At 33.4% G+C, this 27,865-nt stretch overlaps 1 protein-coding gene and 1 long non-coding RNA gene across 2 annotated transcripts in view; both read left to right on the forward strand.

Moving 5' to 3' along the window:
- LOC128226420 (fibropellin-1-like) overlaps window positions 1-1,546 on the forward strand; it is a 61,316-nt gene extending 59,770 nt beyond the window's left edge. The window contains exons 49-50 of the mRNA XM_052936300.1: window positions 130-255; window positions 1,460-1,546. Coding sequence (XP_052792260.1) covers window positions 130-255; window positions 1,460-1,546 — 213 coding nt within the window. The remainder of the gene's footprint in view (window positions 1-129; window positions 256-1,459) is intronic.
- A 3,516-nt stretch (window positions 1,547-5,062) lies between these two features.
- Window positions 5,063-12,858, forward strand: LOC128238387 (uncharacterized). The gene is made up of 7 exons (XR_008261696.1): window positions 5,063-5,160; window positions 5,462-5,498; window positions 6,273-6,331; window positions 7,796-7,856; window positions 11,479-11,573; window positions 11,959-11,995; window positions 12,799-12,858. It is a non-coding gene; the product is annotated as an uncharacterized LOC128238387 (long non-coding RNA).
- Window positions 12,859-27,865: the final 15,007 nt, after the last annotated feature.

Below are 27,865 nucleotides of genomic sequence, written 5' to 3' on the forward strand. Positions count from 1 at the left end.
TATTCAAATATTGCTGCTAATGAAATATTATTTTGTACTCTTGCTTGAAAGTGAATTGACAGTTCAAAATATTTAAAGGTTTTGCTGAGACGTGTATTGTCAATAAAAAAACCGTTTCCTATGTTTCAGAAAAAGTTAATCTCGAAGGTGGACGAAAAATTAAATATTGATACGAGCTTAACATCTTCAGATACGAGCTCATCATCTTCAAATCATCAAGGACGTACGGTACAGATATTCGAAGTTCTTGACAAGGTACCGATTTGTTTTTTTTACAAAAGATGGATCATAGAAAATATATGCTATCTTACTCGGCCGCCTAGTGGTATAATACCATCATACACACACGTATATTGCGATAAGGGTGAAAACAAGCAGTACTACGCCTCTATGGTATGATGCAATCATAGATAGACACAATAAGCCGACCAAGGTACAGTGATGTCACCTCTGGTGTACTATACAATCACACAGAGCTACAATTCGCTTACCAATGTTTAATGATGTGTGCTATATGGTCCTATATAGTCATACATAGACACGATTTGCCTAACAATGCAGTGCTGTCTCCTCTATGGTATAATGCATTCATAAACAGAAGCGATCGGCCAACGACGCACAGTGTTGCCTCTTCCATGGTACTTTTAAATCATACACAGACACGATTTGAAAACAGGGTAAACATAATATTAGGAAACAGACCACGCTTTATGCATGATTATCATAAACATAACTATCCGAACTGCTACAAATTGACTGTTTAAAACTGTTCCAAATTGAGCATTTCACATTTCTGTTTTTGTCATCGAAAACACGGATTGCAAAATGTGTACAACGTATCCTCCAACGAACTAATTTAAGGAATGTAATAACTTTGTCCCTTCGTTTTATAAGTCTCTTTTTGAATTTGTTCAACAGACGTGATATTAACACAACGGAAACTACCCATTGTTTTTTTTTGTGGCATATAGTTGTTTTGATTTGCAAAGCATACAGAACTCGTGGCAAAATAATATCAATGAGTTTACTTTAAAGCTTGTGGAAAGGGTTAAATGAAAAACAAATCAGGCAAAGCCATAAATACAGATATTTAAAGTCTTTGAAACCTACGTTTTGTTTTGTAAAAAACACTCAACACAAATGATTTACGTTTTCAAAACGCAAGTTTTAGAGCCGCTTTCCGCTCAGAGTGGAATGAAATAAGAAAAAAAGGAAGTGATTCCATGTTTTTCTGTTTCCGATCTGTTTTAGCTGTTTAGCAATGTCATTAATTGTTTTCTTTCTTTAAAACTATCGAATTCACGGTGTTTTTTTAGTAACTAAATTGCTGCAAGGCTGTAATGGTTAGTTGGAGTTGTATGTGTGTTGATTTTTCGAAAGTGAATTGACAGTTCAACATATTTTAAAATTTAGGTGAGACATGTATTGTCAATATAAACACCCGTTTTCTATGTTCCAGAACAGAGGCATCTCTTCAAGCGAAGAAACATCAAGTTCTGAAACGACTTCAGGTGGCTCAGGTAGGAAACCTTTACGGCCATTTTGATGACGTCATCACATATGCGAGGCTCGAACATTCAAAATTTTGGAAATTAAGGCGGCAATTTTTACTTAGATCTTGTTTTTATTTTTAGAACGTCACTTTTAGAATGCTTTTTTGACACCTTTTTAGTCAATATATTAGTCCGGCAAGTTTACAGAGCCGACTAGTATACAAGATTTAACCTTTGACTGCGAACATAGGGAGTCATGTCCTCTGCGCTAAGTGGTGACTATTTTTTAAGCTTTTTATATGAAAGTGTCCAGATTATAACATAAATTGAACCAAGTCGCTGTCTTTACGGGTTGGAAGTATTATTGCCGGAAACGTTATAGTTACAGATTACTAAATTACAACGTAAAACATGAAAGGAGGAAAAAGAAAATGTTTGTAAATGCCTATTGGAAGTATTTCACATCATATCAATCACAAGCTGTACTACTGCACAATAATATATTTTTTATATTAACATTATACAATGTTCGTGTATATGTATAAGATTTAAAATAATGCATTAAGAAAATAACAGTATCGTTTTATTGTAAATGTTATGTAGATTGTTAATGTTATCAGTAAAAAAGATATAAAAACATATTTGAGTACACGAGGTAGTTTTAATATATATAAAACTATCAAATGAATGATCAGAATAGAGTTGTCCTACTCATTACAACTTTAATAGAGCTAGTATGTATTTGATAAAGCACACAGAGGCATTTGAAGAATATGTAACAGAACACAAAAAAGCGTTATTGCATTTTTACTAAAACTGAATTTATTAAAGCCATTTAAATATGAAGTAAAATCATGGCTTAACATTTACTAAATTACTACAATTACTAATGTTAATAAAACTGACGGATCCCTTACCCTTAAATAAATACCGTATTGATTATACATGGTTAATGAACTATTTGTAGCCAAGCAACTCTGACTCTACGTCTGGAAAACATCATGGTGAGAATACAGAATACAGTTTCATTTGTTTGTTATTGAAACAACATAACTCAAAACCAGTTAGAACATTGTTCCTAAATGTTACATTGGAAAAAGACTTATTGTTTTGATCAAATATAAAATACAGCTTTCCATAATTATGCAAAAAGCTACAGAAACATGCTCAGTAGCAAAAAGTTTAAACATAAACCCGGTTTAGTGGCAATGGGCAAACGCCAAAGACATAGAACACAAATTCACAAACAAGAAACATAGAACAATACACAACTCTACAAACAGCACAGTGCATAAATACTATATATATATATATATATATATATATATATATATATATATATATATATATATAATTGGTATGTTTATCAAGAATTGTTAGGTACCGCCTTGAAACGGTCAGTAAAATGTAAATTTACTGGGGGTTTAAACCAGTTTATGTGCACAAACCTTACTCTTATCCCAACAATTCTTAATAAAGATAAAACGCAAAAGATAAATCTTATCAAAGTATGCATTAACTTGAGGAAACTTATCAATAAAACAAATAATAATAAAAAACGAAAAGGTAAACCCCAAGTACTTCAATGATTAGAGATCCCAACTCTATCTGCAGACGGAGGGAAACAATTCAGAGCACCTAATGCAAATACTTTTCAAAGATACGATGCAGTCATCGTTAGAAACCAAAAACATCACACACAGTCTGCCTTATAAAATAAAAGGTTTAAAACTGTGTGATCATAGAGTTTCATAATGAAAAGCATCATTGTACTAAAACTGGGAATAAATAAAGAAAAACATTTTTCCAATTTTCAAGCATCATCAAGTTCATAGTAGCGAGAAATGTGGATATATATATTTGATTTTTTTATATATATTCTTTGTTTCAGCGATATTTTATTAATTTACCAGAAGCATTAATAGTTTTACTGACCAAAATAAGTTTTTTCTCTTTACCGTATTGCTTACTTTCCAGTCAAATGAAGAACATGAAACAAGACTATGTAAAGGTGTGCATGTGCTCCGTGTATTTTTGTTTTGATTACCACTGATTAACGGAGATAAGATCCCGCCGAAAACATGTGCATTTTGCTCTATGATAAGCCCACACATTGTTTGAGCAATAAATGACGAGCTTTTCTGTGTATTTTATGGTTCGTTGCTTCCCATTAAAAGCCATCACTCCAGCAAGGAAATGACGTAGTCCCTTTCATAAATAAACCGTATCGGACCTGACGATACTTCAAGCCCGCACTAACGAAGTGATCAAATTTGTTTAATAACATATGATAATGCAAGAGAGAAATACGCCGCTTATAACATTTTCTTTTCGGCATAACGAACATTAAAACACAATTAAATAATAAACATAATTATTAAACAGAGATGCTTACCATGTACAATAGCTATAGAAAAAAAGACATTTATATTGCGAACTAGAATTCAAGCATTAGTATATATTAGACCAGTGCGCATGCTTCAGAGTTTGTTGATTTTAAAGAGCTCCGTGAGAAACTACATTGGGTGCCCAAGTTACAGATTTCTCCAAGACTACAAAAAAGAAGTCGACTTAAAATTAATCCACAAAATGTCGTGAACAATATATGTACATTGCGCTATATATTTTTTTCTAATAATAATTTGTAAAAAAAGATGTACCCGTATATAAAAAAATCCTGGCAACCTTCGATTTACGTTCTCAATCTGAAATGATGATATCTTTGAAAAGGCCGTCGAATATATAAAATTTTGAATATTTTCGCCGTGAATATGCAATACATCATCCAAAGTGGCCACCGCGCATGCGTATTCTTGATTCTTTAGATATCCATGTATTATTGATTCACCAACCTTGTAAAATTAGAACAAAGGTTTCAACACACAATTCATGTTCCTTTTGTTTGTATGTCCTCAATATCACAAAATACTAAAGATTCGACTTAATTGAGTTCACCATTTTAAATATTCTATAAGATAGAAAAGGAGCGATAAACAATTCTGGTTGTTGCAAACTCATTTTGTTTGTTAAATTTAAATCAACATTCGTTTAAAAATGTTGATTTAAATTTAACAAACAAAATGAGTTTGCAACAACCAGAATTGTTGATATAACGCCTATTTTAGGTCATTATAATGTGTAAGTGTATTATAATTGAGTACAACTTTGCTGTAGAATGTTTAATTTTAAGAATTTGACCATTTATTTTATCAAAATGGTATTATTAAAAGAGGTTGCATTTCTATTTTATTTTTGTATAAAAGTATGCTTTGCTGTTATCAACACACAACAAACGTTAATATCACCAGACATCTCAAATTTAAATAATTGAATATCTGAAACCTAAAGTAAAAAATCCTTGAATGACGTCAAGGGTAAAGACATGCTATATCAGTCTCCTCTAGCACAATGATATTATGACAAAATGTAGTCTAGACGCATTTAAGTACTGGGGTTTGATTATGAGCTCATATGGTTTCTGTCTTCTCAGATACATAAACGAAACAATTATGTATCAAGAAAAAAGCAATTTAAAAGGAAATGTTGATATAAGCTCTGTTTTCATATTACAGACGAGTCTGTAGCGGGAGGGAAGAAAAAAAAGTCACCGAAAACGACAGTTGTTTCCATCATCGAGCAAATATGTCCATGTTTAACTATAAGTGAGGTAAATATCAATCCATATCGGTCATCTTGTGTTGTGTTGTTGTATACACGGTTTCTTAATTGCTCTTTTGCATGAACTTTACTTTTTATTTCCATAAAGGAGAAGAAAGTAATTAAATATGCCCCAAAATGCATTATTTCTGACTAGAATTTGTCTACCTTTTCTTAGGAGGGGGTAGCGCCCCATCTCACGTCTTTTTCTAGATACGACTCTTCTTATTGCTTAAAAGGTGAAGGGAAATTTCGAATAAAAATATCGCTAAAACGTAAATGTCGATAAAAAACTAAATTGTATGCTTCAGGGCGAAGAAACAGATTCTGGCACAAATAAGGATGAAGGTAACAACATACCTTTTCCTTGAATTCATGTTCTTAATTATCTGGACTCAATATCATAAAATAGTTAAGATTCGACTCAACTGAACTAAAGGTCACACTATACCATTCTCCAGTGGCTCATGTTGTTAAAAATGATTGGCCGCAATATCACATAAGTACAAATAAATTCGAATTAACTTAGAACATTGTTTAAAATTGTATTTATAATGGAACTATTTTTCTCTATTTTCAAATTCTGGTTTATTCCTCAATTAAATACATTCTACAACAAATGTTGTTTTGTGATTTATAGGTCATTAATTATTTATCCTTAAGCAATTAATTAAGTACATTGTTTGCTATTTATTTATTTTACAATAGTGAGAATGATTGTTTACTTACATGATATATGAAATAAAGCGATCTTAAATATATATTATATATAAAACAAATGTCAATGTTATGCTGTTATTTACACATAACACACTTTTAAGACACCAGCCATCACATATGCACATACATTTACAAAGGATACTATATGTAACAAAACCCCAGTATGGCGTCATAATTATTCTTTTAAGTAAAAGCGTATTAAGATAAAACATGCTTTTCATTCAAAGAAGAGTTTTCTTCCCTATCTCATAAATATTCATGAAAACGAGGTTGTCTACGGTACTTCCTTAGCGTTTGTTTCCTTGTTAGATTTATCGAAATAAAGAAAGAGAAAATTCTGAATTAAGTACAAAGCGATTTATAAACAGAATTGATGCTCTTATCTCTATTGCCCTATTACAGGAGAAAGTAACGAAGAAGAAACAGATTGTTCGGGGCCGGAAGATGCCTCCACCAAAAAGGTATCATAGACACGTCGATGAGGATTAGTTTTAAAGGGATTCCTTTATGATTTTGTAAATGCTTTTTTATGACGCATTGATTTGTGGCAAATCATTAGTAGTGTTTAAAATAACATTCCGACGGCGGTTACCCTTCAACTAATGTTGATATATGCTCATATAATGTCGTTGAAGTCTACGATTTTGAATAGCGTTAGTAACGAGATTCAACAAAAAGCTTAAAAGTCATGTTATCCTGATGTTTGTATTCTAGTGTGTGAGTTTTTTTGTCTGTTTTCTATTATTTCATACGTTACATTAATTTTATTCCTACAATACGGTATCAAAGAGTAAAGTAGTTATAATATAATGTTTTACAGACGCATTTTCGAAAACACAATGTTGGTGCCAAAACATTAGCGAGTCCCTTTAAATTCTCAAACATACTCGTCTGTCTATAATCAAAGCGATTTAACTTGTCCGTAAAAATATTTTAGATATACATACATATAAATAGGCATAATGCATTTCGGCCATTTGAAACTCCATCAAATCAGTCAAAAATAGTAAATGTGTTCACAAATTAAGCAGAGCTTTAGCATTATTACAATACCAACTAAAAATTACATGCAGTTTGATCAGAACATGGATTTTGCAGGTTCCTTTCGAACGCCCACTTTTTTTACTAATGGAAAGGACCCTTTTTTATAGCTAATCACACCGACCAACTACTCATTTTAGTATAGAACATAATCACAATCAGATGCATTTTGTTAAAACAAATCCGTTTTGACTATTTGCTAGCTTTGTTTACTATTGTTCTGTCAAAAGCATGGCTAACTTATTTGAAACATGATACATGATCATATAATACAACCGTATGCTTAAGGGACATAACAACCAAAACGATGAATTTTAAACTAAATCACTGCCTTAAAAGTGTTCGATTATTATAATTATTTGCTGAAAACACCTAAAGTCAAAGACAGTTCTGTAGCGTTCGTTGATATTCTTGCATCAGCATAGTCAACCTACTCAATAAATCAAATTTCAAAGAAAATACAGAATGCAATTGACAAATATTGCAGCACGTGTTTGTTTATATTCTCACTAGCATCTGGCGCCTTCCCGTTCCCATGTCAAAGTACTTTTGTATATACAAGTACTTTTGTACAAGCCCTTATTTTCCAACGTAAAATAACCTGACCATTTCGGTCAATATGAAATAAGAAAAAAAGGAAGTGATTCCATGTTTTTCTGTTTCCGATCTGTTTTAGCTGTTCAGCAATGTCATAAATTGATGTCTTTCTTTAAAACTATCGAATTCACTGTTTTTTTTAAGTAAATAAATTGCTGCAAGGCTGTAATGGTTAGTTGGAGTTGTATGTGTGTTGATTTTTCGAAAGTGAATTGACAGTTCAACATATTTTAAAATTTTGCTGAGACGTGTATTGTCAGTATGAACACCAGTTTTCTATGTTTCAGAACAGAGGCATCTCTTCAAGCGAAGAAACATCAAGTTCTGAATCGACTTCAGGTGGCTCAGGTAGGAAACCTTTACGAACCAAAAATCCGCATGCGCGGCGGCCATTTTTGATGACGTCATCACCTATGCGAGGCTCGAACATTCAAAATTTTGGAAATTAAGGCGGCATTTTTTAAATTAGATCATGCTTTTTTTTTAGAACGTCACTTTTAGAATGCTTTTTTGACCCCTTTTTTAGTCAATATATCTTAGTCCGGCAAGTTTACAGAGCCGACTAGTATACAAGATTTAGCCTTTGACTGTGGACATAGGGAGTCATGTCCTCTGCGCTAAGTGGTGACTATTTTTAAGCTTTTTATATGAAAGTGTCCAGATTATAACATAAATTGATCCAAGTCGCTATCTTTACGGGTTGGAAGTATTATTGCCGGAAACGTTATAGATAAAGTTTACTAAATTACAACGTAAAACATGAAAGGAGGAAACATGCAGCAAAACGGAATGCATATTCTTAATCTAGTACACAGAAAATCACTACCACGTGATTATCTTAAAAGCTCAGTTTGATTTTATTGAAATTAATTATTATTTTTTAGTTAATTGTTAATGTAGCGCTTATTTGGTCGAGTGAGTGATGCCATTGGACACTCCTATGCAAGTCTGTTTAATAAAGCATTACTTGAACCTTGGGGGTTTATTAGACATTATCTGAGTCTTTAGTGTAGTTATATCTACACTCTTTTTTTCTGACGATTATAAAACCCTTAAACATTCTAGGCCTTTAAAGTATGAACATGATTTATCTCAAATACGAATCAAGTGATATTGCCAGTAAATACACTAACATATTACTGATGTGGAGAGAACAAGAAAATAAATTTCATCCCTGAACTAGAACCGGAAACAAATCTTACGTTGCTTTGGTAAAGTGTGCTTATGTTTAACAATATGCATTGATTGTTTCAGTTTAATTATAATAAATATCACAATATAAGAGATAAACCAGATGTAGTATCTCCTTTTGTAAAAAAACACAACATAACATTTTCCATTAGATAAAATTTTGTATCCCTGGCCTGTGGCCACAGTATCTTTCCTACATGCTTCACTAATCTGGATGAATGTTTGCAATACAGTCTCAAGTTATGTTGAACTATAAGCAAAAAGACCACCAGTTTCTTCTCTTTCATTCAACTTACAACTTCATGCTTTTTTAACACAATCACTCTCTTTCTGTATTAGCAACTGGATCCTGGTCAATAGGTGTAGTCTTGAGCATATTTGAGTATCATTTATGACAAAAAGGGAGTAAAACATGCTTCTGTTCAATTTTAAGCTAAATGCAACAACATCCAAAGATTGATAACAGTCTATTCAATATTTTAATGTTGAGACAAGTATTAGAACATGTGATATATTAAAAAACACAACAGACATAGCCATTTCGGTCAAATAAGAAGCAGCCAACCTTTGAACATTCTCTTGGTACGATTTCGTAGTGGTAACTGGTACGAAGTCTCCGTATTCGGGCAAAGCCATACCTCGCTATAAGATGTTCAATTGGAACGCGATCGATAACACATGAAATTGCAAGTGAAAAGCGATCTGATATCCATTATACAATTAAAGATAAAATTCATGCATCTCAGTGTTAGCCCCATTTTTTCAGACAATGCACGTGAACACACTTAAAAGTAAAACTATTTTACTCTTTGATTCTGAAATCGAAGGAAAAAAAACAACTTAAGAAACCAAAGCTATTCTGTGGTGAGCGATCCCACGTCGGTACCGTCAATGAATAAATAGAAAACTGACGCTGACGCTGAATATTAAAGCATATATCGACACTTCAGGATTACAGCCATCAGTATCTAAGTTTTGACACTTTTAATGACTTTCCAAACTTCATTTCGTCATACAAAAAAAGAAGGTTAAAACAAAAACATGAGTGAGTCCCTTTAAAATCACCTTTCAGAAAAAAGGTTATCCGACTTGTTTCTTAAACTTATTTGCTTCGCTTCCAGGCAAATAAAATGGTGTCCAATTTTCAAGCCTTCATCAAGTTCATAGTAGCGTGAAATGTGGATATATATAAAAAACATTTCTACATATACTTTGTTTCAGCGATATTTTATTAATTTGCCAGAATCAATAATAGTTTTACTGACCAAAAAAACGTGCATTTTTGTTTTGATTACCACTGATTAACGGAGATAAGATCCCGCCGAAAACATGTGCATTTTGGTCTATGATAAGTGCACACATTGTTTGAGCAATAAATGACGAGCTTTTCTGTGTATTTTATGGTTCGTTGCTTCCCATTAAAAGCCATCACTCCAGCAAAAAAATGACGTAGTCCCTTTCATAAATAAACCGTATCGGACTTGAAGAAGAGCGCAATACTTCAAGCCCGCAATAACGAAGTAATCAAATTTGTTTAATAACATATGATAATGCAAAGAGAGAAATACGCCGCTTATAACATTTTCTTTTCGGCATAACGAATATTAAAACACAATTAAATAATAAACATAATTATAAAACAGAGATTCTTTACATGTACAGTAGCTATAGAAAAAATGACATTTATATTGCGAACTAGAATTCAAGCATTAGTTTATATTAGACCAGTGCGCATGCTTCAGAGTTTGTTGATTTTAAAGAGCTCCGTGAGGAACAACAAGGGGTGCCCAAGTTACAGATTTCTCCAAGACTACAAAAAAGAAGTCGATTTAAAATTAATCCACAAAATGTCGTGAACAATATATGTACATTGCGCTATATGTTTTTTTCTTATAATAATTTGTAAAAAAAGATGAACCCGTATATAAAAAAAAATCCTGGCAACCTTCGATTTACGTTCTCAATCTGAAATGATGATATCTTTGAAAAGGCCGTCGAATTTATAAAATTTTGAATACTTTCGCCGTGAATATGCAATACATCATCCAAAGTGGCCACCGCGCATGCGTATTCTTGATTCTTTAGATATCCATGTATTATTGATTCATTAACCTTGTAAAATTAGAACAAAGGTTTCAACACACAATTCATGTTCCTTTTATTTGTATGTCCTCAATTTCACAAAATACTAAAGATTCGACTCAATTGAGTTCACCGTTTTAAATATTCTATGAGATAGAAAAGGAGCGATAACCGATTCTGGTTGTTGCAAACTCATTTTGTTTGTTAAATTTAAATCATCTTTTTTAAACGAATGTTGATTGTTGATATAAAGCCTATTTTAGGTCATTATTTAAGTGTATCATAATTGAGTACAACTTTGCTGTAGCATGTTTAATTTTAAGAATTTGACCATTTATTTTATCAAAATGGTATAATTAAAAGGGTTTGCACTTCTACTTTATTTTTGTATAAAAGTATGCTCTGCTGTAATCAACACACAACCAACATTAATATCACCAGACATCTCAAATTTAAATAATTGAATATCGGAAACCTAAAGTAAAAAATGCTTGAATGACGTCAAGGGTAAAGACATGCTTTATCAATCTCCCCTAGCACATTGATATTATGACAAAATGTAGTCTAGACTAGGGGTTTTGATTATGAGCTCACATGGTTTCTGTTTTTTTTGGTCAGATACATAAACGAAACAATTCTGTATATAAAAAGCAATTTAAAAGGAAATGTTGATATAAGCTCTGTTTCCATATTACAGACGAGTCTGTAGCAGGAAGGGAAAAAGAAAAGGCACCGAACAAGACATTTGTTTCCATCATCGAGGAAATATGTCCATGTTTACCTATATGTGAGGTAAACCTCAATGCAAATTGGTCATGTTCGGTTGTGGTGTGTTGTTGTATGTAAAAACACGGTTTCTTAATGGCTCTTCCACTTTTTGAGAATATGTACGCAGTTTACTTTTTATTTCCATAAAGGAGAACAAAATATTAAAAAAACTCCCAAAATGCACCATTTTGCACTAGATTTATTTTAAATTTTCTTAGGAGGGAACCCCCCAACCCTCTGCCCACATTTTAAAAGAAATAAAATTCAGTACGAGGGGGGAGTAGCGCCCCTTCTAACGTCATTTTCTAGACCCGCCCCTTATTATAGCTTGAAAAGTGAAGGGAAAATTCGAATAAATATGTCGCTGAAATGTAAATGTCGATAAAAACAACTATATTGTATGTTTCAGGGCGAAGAAACAGATTCTGGTACAAACAAGGATGAAGGTAACAACATACCTTTTCCTTGAATTCATGTTCTTAATTATCTGGCCTCAATATCACAAAATAGTTAAGATTCGACTCAACTGAACTAAAGGTCACACTATACCGTTCCCCTGTGGCTCATGTTGTAAAAAAAATGACTGGCCGCAATATCACCAAAGTACAAATAAATTCGATTTAACTTAGAACAGTGTTTTAAATTGTATTTTTAATGGAAATAATTTTTCTCTGTTTTCAAATTCTGGTTTATTCCTCAATTACAAACATTCTACAACAAATGTTGTTTTGTGATTTATAGGTCATTAATTATTTATCCTTAAGCAATTACCTAAGTACATGTTTGCTATTTATTTATTTTTACAATAGTGGGAATGATTGTTTATTAACAAAATATATGAAATAAAGCGATCTTAAATATATAAATATATATATATATAAACAAATATCAATGGTATGCTGTTATTTACAAATAACACACTTTCAAGACACCAGGCATCCCACATGCACAAAAATTTACAAAGGATACTATATGTAGCAAAACCCCAGTATGGCGTCATAATTATTCTTTTAAGTTAAAGCGTATTAAGATAAAATATGCCTTTTCATTCAAAGACGAGTTTTCTTCCCTATCTCATAATTATTCATGAAAACGAGGTGGTCTACGGTACTAAATACGGGGGTTGCGTACATGAGCTTCCTTAGCGTTTGTTTCCTTGTTCGATTTATCGAAGTAAAGAAAGACAAAATTCTGAATTAAGTACAAAGCGATATATAAACAGAAATGATGATCTTTTGCCCTATTACAGGAGAAAGTAACAAAGGAGGAACAGATTGTTCGGGGCCGGATGATTCCTCCACCAAAAAGGTATCATAGACACGTTGATGGGATTTCTTAATGATTTTGTAAATGCTTTTTATGACGTAGTGATTTGTGGCAAAACATTAGGGGTGTTTAAAATAACATACCGACGGCGGTTACCCTTCAACTAATGTTGATATATGCTCATATAATGTCGCTTTAGTCTACAATTTTGAATGGCGTTAGTAACGAGATTCAACTAAAGGCTTAAAACAGAACATTGATTTTGCAGGTTCCTTTCGAACGCCCACTTTTTTACTAATGGAAAGGAGGAAATGACCATTTTCTATAACTAATCATACCGACCAACTACTCATTATAGTATAGAACATAATCACGAGCAGATGCATTTTGTTAAAACGAATCCGTTTTGGCAATTTGCTAGCTTTGTACAATATTGTTCTGTCAAAAGAATGGCTAACTTATTTGAAACATGATACATGATAATATTAGTAAACCGTATGGTAAAGGTACATAACAACCAAAACGATGGATTTCAAACTATATAACTGCCTTAAAAGTGTTCGATTATTATCATTATTTGCTGAAAACACCTAAAGTCAAAAACAGCTCTGTAGCGTTCGTTGATAGGCTTGCATCAGCATAGTCAACCTACTCAATAAATCAAGTTTGAAAGAAAATACAGAATCCAATTGACAAATATTGAAGCACATGTTTGTCTATATTCTCACTAGCACCTGGTGCCCTCCCCTTCCCACGTCAAAGTACTTTTTTCATATACATGTACTTTTGTACAAGCCCTTATTTTCCAACGTTAAATAACCTGACCATTTCGGTCAATATCTGTGACGAAAAGTGTTTCCAGCATTAAGCAAATATATCCATGTTAATTATACGAGAGGTAAATATTAATGGAAATTGGTCATGTTCTGTTGTGTTGTTGTATACAGAAACACGTCTTTTCAACCTTTTTAGGATATCCATACAGTTTACTTTTTATTTTAATAAAGGAAGAACAAAGTAATGAAATACTCCCAAAATGCACCCTTTCGGACTAGAATATATTCAAATATTCTTAGGAGGGAAACCTCCGACACCCCTGCCAACATTTTAAAATAAAATTCGGTCCGAGAAAGGGGCACAAGTCAAAAGCTTACGTTCTTAAGTAGCGCCCCCTCTAACGTCACTTTCTTGGTCCGCCCCTTATTCTTTACTGAAAAGAAAAAAAAATCGCTGAGATGTAAATAAATAATAAACAATCATTTCTTATGTTTCAGGACGAGGAAACAAGTTCTGATACACCAAGCCTGCCCAATGAAGGTAACAACATACCGTACTTCTGTCATTCATGTTTTTAATTGTCTGGCCTCAGTATCACAACATACTTTAGATTCGAGTTAACTGAACAGATGGTCACACTATACCATTCTCCTGTGATTCATGTTCTTCATTGTCTGGCCTCAGTATCACAACATACTTTAGATTCGACTCAACTGAACAAATGGTCACACTATACCATTCTCCTGTGATTCATGTTCTTCATTGTCTGGCCTCAGTATCACAACATACTTTAGATTCGACTCAACTGAACAAATGGTCACACTATACCATTCTCCTGTGATTCATGTTGGTAAATCATGTCTGGCCGCAATATCAGCATTATACAAACAGATTCAACTTAACTGACTGCAGTATTTAAAATTGTCTTTATAATGAGAAAAAATATGTTTGTTTCAAATTCTAATTTGTTCGTCTATTATGAACAATCTCAACAAATGCTGTTTTATGATTTTTAGTTCATGTATTATAAATCCTAAATTAATTCCACTCAATAGTTAATCACTTCAGCGATTGCTAATGTACATTGTTCGCTACATATTTTTTTTAGAATGTTGACAATGATTTTTCATCAACATAATATATGAGAGAATGCGCTATTATATATATGTATATATATATTTATATAACAAATATCAATGTTATGCTGTTATTTACCCCAAACACACTTTCAAGACTCGACATCCCAAATTCACATTTTTTACATCGGATACTTTATGTAACAAAACCTCTGTATGACGTCATGCTTAGTCATCTAAGTTAAAGCGTATTAAGATGTAACATGTTATTTTATTCAAAGAGGAGTTTTCATGATAACGAGATTGTCCAAAGTACTAAGTACAGGGGTTGCGTCCATGACCTTCCTTAGCTTTTGTTTCCTTAAAAATAATTTCGAAAAAAGAAAGAAAATTCTAAATCAAGGAAAATGCAATAAAAACAATAGTGATGTATTTATTTCTATTGCCCTTTCACAGAAGAAAGTAACACAGAACATTCAGAGGATCACGAGTCGGAAAATAACGCCAATAATGAGGTATAAAAGAAACGTTGCTGTGCTTTCGTTTTGTGGGGATTCGTTCATGTTTTAGTAAAATACTCATTTTAGAAGGAGTAAAGTCTTGGGCCATTCAACAAATGTAGGTATATGCTCAAATAATGTCTTTGAAGTCCACGAGTTTCGAGTAACGTTAGTAACGCGATTCAACAAAAAAGGCTTAAAAGATAGGTCCTAAACTTTGTGTCCTAGAAAGCGTGAGGTTTTGTTGCCAGTTTTATATTTTTTATTGACTGTATCGGCGTTTGTTCACACACCTTAAAAGGCAGAATATGTTTTTTGTCGTTAAATTAATTTATTTCTGCATTTTCGGTATCAAAGACTAAAGTAGTTTTAATATAATTGCTTACAGACTCATTTTGCGAAAATACAATGTTGGTGCCAAAACTATAGTGAGTCCCTTTCAATTCTCAACATACTCGTCAGTCAATAATCAAAGCGATTTAAATTGTCCGTAAATATATATAACATAAACATACACATAAATAGGCATAATTCATTTCTGGCATTTTTTATCAAGTGAACACACTGAACAGTTCCATGTTAAAGAACTTCGTACATTAAATAATCTCAATTCTAAAACCTGACCATTTCAGTCAATATCTACATTTGTTAAACTCTCCAAGATACAAATACAGTTCTAAAAATGATAGTTTATATTTATTGCTTACTAAAAAACAAATGAAATTCAAAATCAAGTTGGTTACTAGATTACTATGGAATGATGTTTTCTATGTTTTTTCTTTAAACGTAAATGAACTATTTAGCACGAAATATTTCGCTAGGACGTAGACTGTCAATAGAAAACCATTTTTTCGTGTATTTCAGAGCAAAAGTAACAGTTCTGAATCGAAGGAATCAGAATGCTGAGACTCCAAAAATAAGAACAAAGGTTACACCAGACTATTTTCCTGTGATTCGTGTTGTTAAATAATGTGTGGCCGTAATATCACAAAAATACAAAACGATTCGATTAAGCTGTGTGCATTACTTTAAAATATTCTGTGAAATAAAAAATTCAAGTCTTGTTAATCTTTTAATTGTTCAACCATATATAACAATTTAAAATATTTGATATTAAACTAAACTGCTACAGTTCAGTACAGCTTAGTATATTTAAACAGTTGCTCAAGTACAGATTTTGATTTTACTGAAATGTTTTAGATTTTTATAGATAATATTCATGAAATAAATGCGCTATTTAAAAGAGTAAACTTATATGCTAATTTGAATTGAATATTTGGGTAATGTTCTACTGTTTTGAGGTTGAATTAGATTATATTTAGATAAATAAATGCCTAAGCATTCTTTAAGTATTGATCCTTGTAGACTCTTGTTGCAAAAAAGGCGCTATGATCGTGATTTTGTTAGCTGCTTAAATATTTTTTGGCAAACAGTAGGAGTAACATGCCTACGTTAAAGGGGCTTTGACACTAGTGCCATTATAACTGTTTATGAAATTTTCGATATAATGCCATTAAAAAGTAATCTTTTGCTCATGTACATTAAAACAAATGAAAAGGGGATTTATTTACAAAAAAGACGTGGGTAAAGAAAGGGAATGTGGCCGGACCTGAGAAAGTTAACAATGGCCAAGCCGATTCTTGTAGATTGCCACTTATATATGTAGTATGTGCTTTCCACGTTGCAGTACTCGTCATAATTGTGACTACATCCTACGTGAAGCGAATATATACCTTTGTAGAAAGTTTCGAACTTTAGACGGTTTGAATGTAATTAGAAAAAAAAATGTATTCGGAATTTTTGTTTTAAAACGTTATTTCAATACGTATCGATGATTGTTATATGGAAAGAGATAGGGATGCACTTTTGACAAACCGTTCAGCTGTGTATGTAAATGTCTGTATCATTTGTTTTTTTCTGGACACATCTGTCAAATCCTTTTACAAAATTGTAACTTAAACATAAGTTTATCGACATGCACTATATGTAGTTGACGTTGACACTAACAAAACCATGCACCCAGATGCATTACATACTGCCCATCACTATACCTGTGTTGCTGTTCTTTGTATTTTGTGTATGTTTTTGTTTAACTTATTATTCGTTTTATTTATTTTTGTGTGTCTTTTTTGTGTTTGGATGCAGTTGGTTTAGCTTATTTTTAGAATTAAATAGTATAAGTATTAGAATATGCTTGTTATATATCGAAAATATATTCTTGTAAAGACAAAAAACCCGCTGGAAGCATTGAAGATATAATGGCTGTTGATTATTTTTAGTAACCAATCAGAACATCTCGGCCATTTTCCATCGAAAACAGCATCGGATGTTTGCAGGTCATCAGTAGATGTAGAAGTTAAATGTATTGTTTTAACGTGTTATTTGTAAGTTTAAATTGATTCTCAGTGAAGTATATTATTGCAAAAAATAATTAAGATTCCATCAGAGTAAAGTTCTTAGGTTTAACTGCTTAATTTAAAAACAAAACAAAACAATCTACTTGCAGCATTGTTAAATGAAAAACCTCAGACCTTGTAAACCGTCCATATACATCCGAGATTGTTTTTGATGAAAAATGGCCGCAGTGTTCCAATTGGGCATTTCTGTTTTGTGCAAGGTTATTGTCCAATCAGATGTTTTGATTTTCAGCATATCAAAATTTCTATTTAAATGGCATGCAGAAGCTGAAACGGAAGTTTGAATTGACAATCAATGATCTAAATAGATTAGCATACAGCTATAGGAGCCATTGTTTTAGCGTACTTGTCGTACGATAGTTATTATAAAATCCATACAATACTATCAGTTTGATTCTTCAGTTGAGGCAAAGCGTTTTTGATTTTATAAGTAAAATTTCCAACTTCATTTGTAACACTCAAGTATATTTCAGTGACCTTCAGACATGTTGTCGTACGTTTGTTGATAAGATGATCCCCATAGTGTTTTCTACGCACGTATGCACACGATATATTCTTCATTGTAAACCTGTTCGCAATGAAGCACTGTCTTAAAGAAGTCAAAGGAAACAGTTTAATCAGACAGTCCCGAAATATGACTTATTTCATCACAAAAATGTGTTTGGATTTTAAATCGCCATAAGGCGTGCGTATATAATTAATTGCACCTGAGAAAGTTTTCAAAAGCTATTTTTAAACGATGTATCCAGTTTGAACATATCAAAATTATTCAGGAAGCATCGAATGATAATGATGTCATCAAACGTGAAAAAAATATATATATAAGAAGATGCTTTAGCGGAATCGATTGAAACCAAATGCAAAAAAACGCATGATATACCTGTGGTATATTGCAGAAAATTCCGTTTTAATTTTTTTTTTTAACTTTTGCATTTCTTATTAAATAGATTTAAATTTTGTCTGAAAAAATAAACCCCACTATAAAATTATTCAAAGATATCGATCCGTGTTTAAGACATAGTTAATCAATTAAACTATTTCACTTGTTGCTTGGAATTAAGGCTATTTAAGTTATTTGGGAACCTGAATATGTGTACTATTTTATGACGTTGAGTATAACATGCACGTTTTTTCTTACTTCGAAAAGCTGGATAGCTTTCGGTTACGTCTTCAAAAGTCCGGAATCCAACGGTAAGGTCGTCAGAAACCCAGTAGCCAAAAGTATTTTTTTCAACAGCCCGTCAGCAAACAGTGAAGTCAACAACCCAGAAGCCAATTGTAAAGTTTTCAAAGCCTGGAAACAAACGGTGAAGTCTTTAAAACTCCGGTAGCAAGGCTTCAAAAGTTCGATAGCCATCAGTGAATTCTTCAAATGTCCGGTAGCCAGCAGTGAAGTTTTTTTATATAGCCCGGTAGACTACAGTAACATTTTCAAAAGCCCGGAAACCAACAGTTTAGTCTTCATATAGGGTAGCAAACAGTGAAATCTTTTAGCCCTTTGGCCTACAGTGAAATTTTGAAAAGCCCGATAGCCAACACATAAATATTTCTATAGCCCGGTAGCCAACATTGAATTTTTTAAAATGCCCGGTAGCCAACATTGAATTTTTCAAAATGCCCGGTAGCCAACATTAGCAAACTTATTGTACTTGTCTAGGTTGCATTTCTGTTTACTATCAGAAGTTTGTGTGCACAGTTTAAAATTATTTAATTCATTACAACTATTCAACATATAGTAAAAAATCCCAGGACAATATTTTCAACTATCACTTAACATTATCACCCACTGCCAGATAATATAATCTTAAATAATGATATAACTCCTTTCTTCACAATTTTTGTTAAATATAAAATGTTTAAACCTACAATAAAATGGAAATTATGCTCTTTAAACTCAAAACCGACTTTAATGTTTTGATGACACTAGTCAAAGACCTGGCCTTGATGATTTTTTTTGTGAGATAACTATTTGCATAAAACATCGTCTTGTATGTATGGTTGAATGGCTTTATTATGTTCCTTCAGTGTAAGACTACCTGTGAAATATAGGGATTTATCAGTGTAATAAAATGATATTCTACTGTTTCCAACAGTGAAATAACATTTGATATTTTACACTGTTCTGAAAGTTTAGCCCGCGCTTAATTCCAAAAAAAACCGTGACTGCGCACTGGGCTGGGACACAATTTTAACGATTTCATTCCGAAATGACGTTACGCTCGGATACAATTTGGCGCTCTTTAAAAACATAGTTCACTTACTTGTCATTTGATATCCTTTTAAGGCATATAATAAAAAGAAAAAAAAAGTTGGTTTCAGTGTAAGATTGAATAATATTTCATCTTGTAAAAAAACGAACAAAAATACACTGAAATAAGCAATTATCCTCGACATTGCTGTAGTTTTTCGACATGTTTCTTAAGATGTTCTGCGCTTTGAAGGCCGACTTCAACCACGGCTACCACTTTCTCATGCCGGACGATATTGTGGAAATTATTGTCCTTTCTATGAGGCTTAGGCGGTTTTGGGTTGTATTCCAAAAGCGGTTTCGATATGTTGATCCAAACGGTCACTTTCTTTCATTACTGGAAATGAGTTTGGATCACAAAAGTTCGCTACAGCTTCCTCCATATCAACATAAATAGTATATCGGCTCTCAATAAAGATCAAGACTGTAATACCTCCTCCCCCGATCTGTATTTACCAGTTTCACTACAGCAGTCCAGGTGGAAATTGGAATCGTAAGCTAGTGGAGCATCTCCGTCAACTGTATAAGTTTGAAACCACAAGAGGGCTTGGGAGGGGGTCAGGCGAGATATTACAGCCATGATGATCCTCCAGTGAAGCAGCACAGCTGGATTGTTAGAATAACGGAGGTAAATCAAATCTTGAAAAGGTATTCCTAGATACGCTCCGAAATCCCTCATGGCTTAATCTAGATTGTCCGTAATCGTTGATGCTCAAGGAGTTGTCATAAGACGGTGCGCATTCACGATGTTCAAAAGTTCCTGTAAGGTTGAAGGACGATCTAGCAGACCAAACGCTGTTTGCAGAAATGCTAAGTGTCATCTTTTGTTGTTTTGTTGGTATTCTTGAGACGTTTTCACCTAAATATGTCGGGATTTGAGCCTGAAATGCATGGGCCTTTTTGTTGGAGGTTAATTTATGGCATTCAGAAAATACTAAAACGTATTACTGGTCTTGACGAATTTGTGAATTTGACTGGCGAAATTTATGTACCGGTCACCTTTCGGCCTTGGGCAATACAGCTCTCCTTTAAGTTGTTCAGACGTTGTAAAATCTGATATGTTTAAGCATTTATCGTCTCTTATAACTCATAATTAGTGAGTATGTGTTTAATGTAAATGACTCGTATATGCTCTGTCTATGTACATTAATGGGACGAAAATAAACGAAATAATATGCTTTCTAGAAGAGTTCGTTCACGGGTTAATGTAAATGGCTTGATCAATCCGAAGAAGAAGCTAATCTGCCAGACACACGCATAAATCTATGTGGCAGATTTTGCTACATGTTTTAAGTTCATCTGTGACACACTTTAAGAAATATTAATTTATGTATTCATAGTCCAGGCTTTTTCAGCAATCACAGAACAGTTTGTTGTAAAAAGATTAGTATGCTAAGTTAATGTTAATTATTTTTGCATTGTGTTTGCATTGGCGGGATGCTACGAACCATTGTGTAAATTAGTGTTAGGCATATTCTATTCCTGCATGCACTTTAATAATGTAGTTATGCAGTCCATATATGAGTCACTAAACGGGTTGCGCAGGTCAAAGGTCATTCTGATTAAATATGAAAAACTCTAAAACCTTCGTTCGGAGCATAACATAAAAAGAAAAATTGTTTGTTTCAGTGAGATTAGAATTTTATTATATCACGTGATCACCGGAAACGCATTTTTTCTCTCATGGCTCCGTCACTCCTGAAAATATAACTTTCCGTGCTCACTCGATGAAATAAAATCGATATCTTACTGTAACAAACAAACTTCCTCTATTAAACATAAAAGTCATTCACAACAAATTTAAAGATAAAAACAATCAGCCGGAAACGTACGCGGAAATAATTGTCGCCGTTGGTGCACACGTGTATTCGTTTTGAAGCAATTGCCGGTCAGTGACGCAAAATGATAAAACCCTCCAGGCCGTGAAACAAATCATACCAATTGATTGGCCTGAAGAGCGTAAACGATGTCCTATTTAAGTTCCAGAATTATGGAACCACACAGACGAGTTGTCATCTGAAGAAGAGATATCATTCCAAGGTCATTAATTGATTATTCCCGGAGCATTAATATCTATTATTATTTAGATGATACGAGTAGATGGGTCGTCTTTTGATAATGGATTCCAGTGCTAACGTTACAAATTTCATTGTCATTCAGAAACCAAATGTAGGATCGTTTGACCTGAAAATAAAAACAGACAATAGCCCAAAGTTTTTATCAAGGCAATTTGCACTGTTAAGAAATGAAGGTAATAGATGGCACGCAGCTTCAAGCCCAAATCATCCAAGTGATATGGTTTGAGTGAAAGCTATGTTTAAACACTCTAAACGCATGTTGCGAAAAGCAAAGAATGCAAAATGGATTACTATCCCTTTCTTCTGGAGTAAAGAAACACCCGATCCAATCTGGTTATAAATCGGCACAACTGATATTGGAAACTGCCACCAACCTTGTTTTGAACTCTCAAATATCTTAAATCTAGGTCAGTAAATGTGCAAGATGCCCGAGAGGAAATAGACATTTTGGAAGCTATACCATAATATAATTACGACCGTTCAGCTCGCCATCTGCCACCACTCAAATTTGAAAAAACAACAACATGCAAGTAATTAAGGAAGCTAGTGTTATGTCATACAATATGATAAGAAGTTGAACCGACTCATAATCTATACAAGTTCACAAAATGACCAAATCAGGTAACTTGTTTTAATCATGTTTTTTTTTTTTTTTTTTTTTTTTTTTTTTCAAATTTCTATTAAGATGTAATTTTAATTCGGACGTATTATTTTTTCTATGTTTTCAATTAAGGAATGGATTGCAGGGTTGATGTCTTTATCGGGGTATGAACGCAATTGGACGCGGAGTCCGAAGGACTCCATGCCTACTTTGTTCAGCCCAATTGCGCTCATATCCCCGATATTGACATCAACCCCGCAATTGATTACTTATATTTACACCAATAGTTCATGATTTTATTCAAGAATTGCTAAAAAATTAATTAATTTCATTTAAGAAAACCTTTTAGTAACCCTTTCCTACCCATTCTGAACGACCCGATTGTAACCGGAAGCATTTTTTTTCAAATGACGTAACAATAACTCGGGAAAAGATCAACCACTTTAAATCACTTTTAAACGTAAAATTCAAACACTAATGGCAACGATTCATTTAAATTTAAAAACAAATAACACTTTCTAAAATGTTGATTTATATTTTACGGGCCTGTAATACAAACAATAACAAGATCAATAATTTGCATTTGTATTGTTATGCAATGGATTGCGATCCGAACATATCCGAAGATGTTGCGCTCATCGATTGATATACGCAATTGCCGAAAGGCAGTTCATTTAAGGAATGGAAGTTGCTTTGCATGCGTATGAACAAACCTTATTTCTTATCAGCTCCGTTCAATGAAGAACTATACACGAAAAACTGGTTTTGTTAGTATATCATTAAGTCATTTTAACAAATTATTCAAGCTTAAATAGAAGCTGATACAGTAGACCCCATATTTGTTGGTATAATATGAAAATGTTTAACTTGTAGAGGAAGAATATATAAGTAGTATACTATAGATTGGAAAGACGATCATTTCACTTCGTTTTTCAGTTGTCATGTAGAAAAGAATTATTTGACAAACTGCCATAATATTTGCTATAGTGTATGTTTTGTATAACGTTTATGTAATGAATTGATCATTAGTAAGCAATCAGGGGCGTAGCTGGGCATATACAGGAGTATAGGCCCTTTTGGTAGTGGGGTTCGGGACCTCCCTCGGGATTCTTTTTAACCACTGATCCGATATGGTGCGATTTGGCGTATACATGGACTTATTTAGTGAACAAAAATAGCTTCATAATTTTCTTGACTGCAATGTATTTCTGTCTTACGTATGATGTAGAGTAACAGAACTGAAAAACAAAGCTTTGGTACGAACTTGTCATAAAAACTTCAAAATAGAAAATACTATATAATGGCTAAATAAGCGTGTCTAGTTGGTTTTGTTTACGATAATATATCGAGGGTCTTTAAATGAAATGAAGTTCCTGCATTTGAGTAAAGCAAATGTGTTTATGAGTATATTTATGTCTTTTTCAACATCACGATGAATATAGAGGACGCCAACTAAAGATAGCCTCTCGCCGGTCATTGTAGAAGGAAGGTGTGTCTTGATACGCCTCATAGAACTGAAGGAGCGCTCACATCAGGCGGATGTAGCAGGCCTAGTCAGCAGTTACTGCAGTATAATGTATATGCGCGGATAAGCTGCCTCCGATGTCTTGTTGAGTGTCGCCAGCAGTGTCAAAGGCTTTGCATTATGCAGCTGCCATCGCATATTCTACCTCCTTACTTCCTCGCTGAACTCTTGCCGAGTCTTGGGCAGGTCTGGATCATAGGCCTCGTAGATTCTGTCCGCATTGGCCGGCTGGAGACTTTCAAATTCGGTCGGAATTAACCACTGTGCCTTGAAGCGCTTTTCATTATTCAGGATACGAGTATCCGTATCTTGAATCTTATCACCAGTCATTATGTTACTTATTAAGTGGAATTTGCAAACCATGAATAGATAACCAGTTACTGCAACAAGTCAAAAGTGCATTTATAGATAAGAGGTAACAGGAATCTTATCTAGTTAACGAGTTATTATGTGACTTATTAAGCTGAATTCGCAAACCATAACTAGTTAACTAGTGTTGTATAACTAAAAAGGTTAATAGGTGGAAGGTCTAGGTACTTTCAAGCCTGTTTTTAGTCTTATGAAATATATCTTACCAAAAATGTATCGCAAATATAAACTAGATAGCTAGATAATCATTGCGAAAATTAAGTGGTTAACACGAAATAATTCGCAAAGACTATCAGCTCATCTTACGGCAGTAATATGCCACATAGAATATAGACTGTAAATCTTTGAATATTCTATTGATGGGCATGTTTGAACGGACGGATCAATGGACGGAGTAAAGACGGACGGTTTGGTAAATTAGTTGGCGTACGGGTGGACGTGGAAGAGGGGATGGATGGAGAAATGAAATAACGACAAGAAGAAAAGGACGGAAAGACAAATGGATGGATGAACAGATGAAAGATGGTCAATGAAAAAAGGATTAACGGACGGATTGTGTTAGGGCGGACGTTTTTACGAGTCATATATTCTGAATTCTTGTGTTTTTATCTCTTTAAGCCCACTCTGTTTTTAACCCTACTACACAGTTTCATAGTTTTATCCCACAATAGCAGACTGAAGAACTGAATGAAACCCTACGATCCTATCCCTGACAATAGTTTAATGACCATTTAAATGTAAATCCTTGCTACCATTTATTCTATGATAAACTAAGATAATAACAATTTATTTGTGTTCGAAATTTCCGTAACTTTTGCGATTAAACATCTGTTACCAGCACGTACCCATTGGAAATTTGAAATCACTGACCAACTCCCACTTCTGTGATAAAGGATAAAGTTATGAGTTTAAAGTCATCATTCCACGATCCATCGGAATCTCCAGGGTCGGGATAAGGGGGAAACATGTTGAATGACATTCAAAATATACTCCCGCTTCGCAACTTTACATTTGTAAACAAAGCCGACGCTCACTGAAATTATGCGCTTGTCGGTTGTTGTAAAATATTATCGAATCGATAAGTTTAACAGTTCGACTGTCTTCATAAAATAGTCACTAAACTATTTAAAAATGCTTAGTTAAAGTGGAGTGTTAGCTTGAATACAAATAGGTGTAAGCTGTCATCCCCTCCCCCTATTTTTTTAGCAGATTAGGACGATTTGTATTTTTCATATTTGGAAATAAGTGTAGGCCCGGGCCTACCGTGCCTAATGGAGCAACGCCGATGGGGCGTACCTAGGCCTAAAAGACTTTTAGGTCCGATGGTTCTATTTGAGTTTGGGAATCCCCCCCCCCCTTTCGATGTCATTTGGGAGCATTCCAGGAGAAAAACAAAAGGCACAATTTCATCCATTTTAATGGATAGATGGTTTATTTTGAATAAATGTTCAATAAGCCACATGGCCCGTGAGAAAAACAAAATACACGATTTAACATTTACAAATGACATAGCAAGTGGAGCACGTAAGGCTTGTTTGAATTTTACGAAAGATTTTACAGGTTACGAAGGACATTTTTTGATATCATGATAAGAGACAACGTGATACTTAAAGGTGCAAGTTGACATCATATACAGAGAAGGTGTTCATATACCTATATTACTACATACAGTGTCAACATAGTGCAACAAAGAAATCTGATAAAAGTGACCTTTTTACACATTATACATTTACTCAGTTCAAAAACAAAAATACCGATCTTCAATACATACAAATCAAAGGACAAATCTACCAATACATAAAATGAAATGTAAGGCAACATATTATAACAAAACAACAACAACAACAAAAATGAAAAAGAAGGTTGTTTATCTTTGTAAACTTTTTCTAAATTTAAAAGCCTTTTATACGTATGTCCATAACTTTCTGAGTTCAGAAATATTAGTATAGTCGAAGGATTGGACCAATAATATTTTGCAATGTATCTTTTACGGATATGTGTATTCCACAAACTTAATTATATATGCAGTGATTACAATAAAAACAATCAATACAACCTGCATATAGTTAAAATAAACACCAGACTTGCTTTGGTTATATTAACGTTATATACAAATTTTGAGTTGTTCAAAAATTTTGAGTAGCTATTAGTTTTAATTGCATTTTTGGGTTATTTACATTTTGTCATTTTTCGAAAAAAGTCGTAGGCCTACAAGGCCTATATGTAGCTACGCCACTAAATTTGCTGATCTTACGAGCTGTTTGGTAAGATGCCTGGTAAAAGCAGTAGTGTAGACAGATGTGGTCGTTAAGATCTGATATAAAACAGGCATTATAAAGCTGAATAAGTTCTATATATATAATGTATAGTCTAGTATTCACTAATATCTAGTATTTGATAACATTATATTAATTCATTTCTTTCTATATATCAATACAAGCATGTCAAATGATGTCCTCGGAAATAAAGGTTGTTTCATTGCAATGCAATTGCTTATGATTTAAGACCAAATAATAATCAAGCATATATGCATATTTATATGTAACAGCTTAAGTGAATGGTATCGAATGTGCATTTCCGGTGTTAATTTACTTCTAATTATGCCCCCACTAAATAGGCGACATTGCCGATGTTTGTCGCACAGCGATTTATTTACTTGCACGTCCGCATGGGATCCATACTTGTGATGTTCCTAATAGTTTAAAATCTGTAGGCTTATAAAGTTGAAGCCTTTAATCACGCTTTTTGAAATGCAAAATAGTTTGCAAAAACATGTTTTCCTTACAGATAAACAAATTTTAACTTTTGCAAATGTTTTTTAATTAATAGCTACGTGACCACAATCCATAATAATGCATGCCAATGAATTACATTGCATTAACCATTATTGCGCTAATCGAATGAAATCTGGATATTATGCATGTAATCTATAGTCTACTCTTGCTTCACTCACCGCCGATAAGAAGCCATACGAATCGCTCCTGATTTGCAGTCTACTTATTGTTTCACTCACCGCCGATTAGAAGCCATACGAATCGCTCCTTATTTGCACTCTGTCATGTTAAGATTTTTCTTAAAGCAGCGCCAATTCTATGACATAATGATCAGTATTATTTGAGTAATTTTGTTCCAATTTCATTTTTTCCTTACTATGTGCTAAACTTTGCGTAAAGCACATTCGACTTTATTGAAATACAGCCTTGAAATGAAGCGTCCCAAAAACAAAACTTTATAAGTAAAATATAATTGTTTTTTGAAATGAAAACAATGACTCTGATTGTGATTGTGTATTCACCTTTAATATAACTCCTTAATCTGGAGACAAGTTTTAGACACCAATCAGCCTTTGTGTACAAACACTGTTTGATGGGCAAAAGCAGTGGATTAAGCATTTGGCAACTGTATTAATGTGTTTTCGTTTCTGGCATCGTTTAGAGATGGATGAGTGTGCCTCTAATC

This window comes from Mya arenaria, chromosome 1 (assembly GCF_026914265.1).
Source record: "Mya arenaria isolate MELC-2E11 chromosome 1, ASM2691426v1".
Taxonomy (NCBI): Eukaryota; Metazoa; Mollusca; class Bivalvia; order Myida; family Myidae; genus Mya; species Mya arenaria.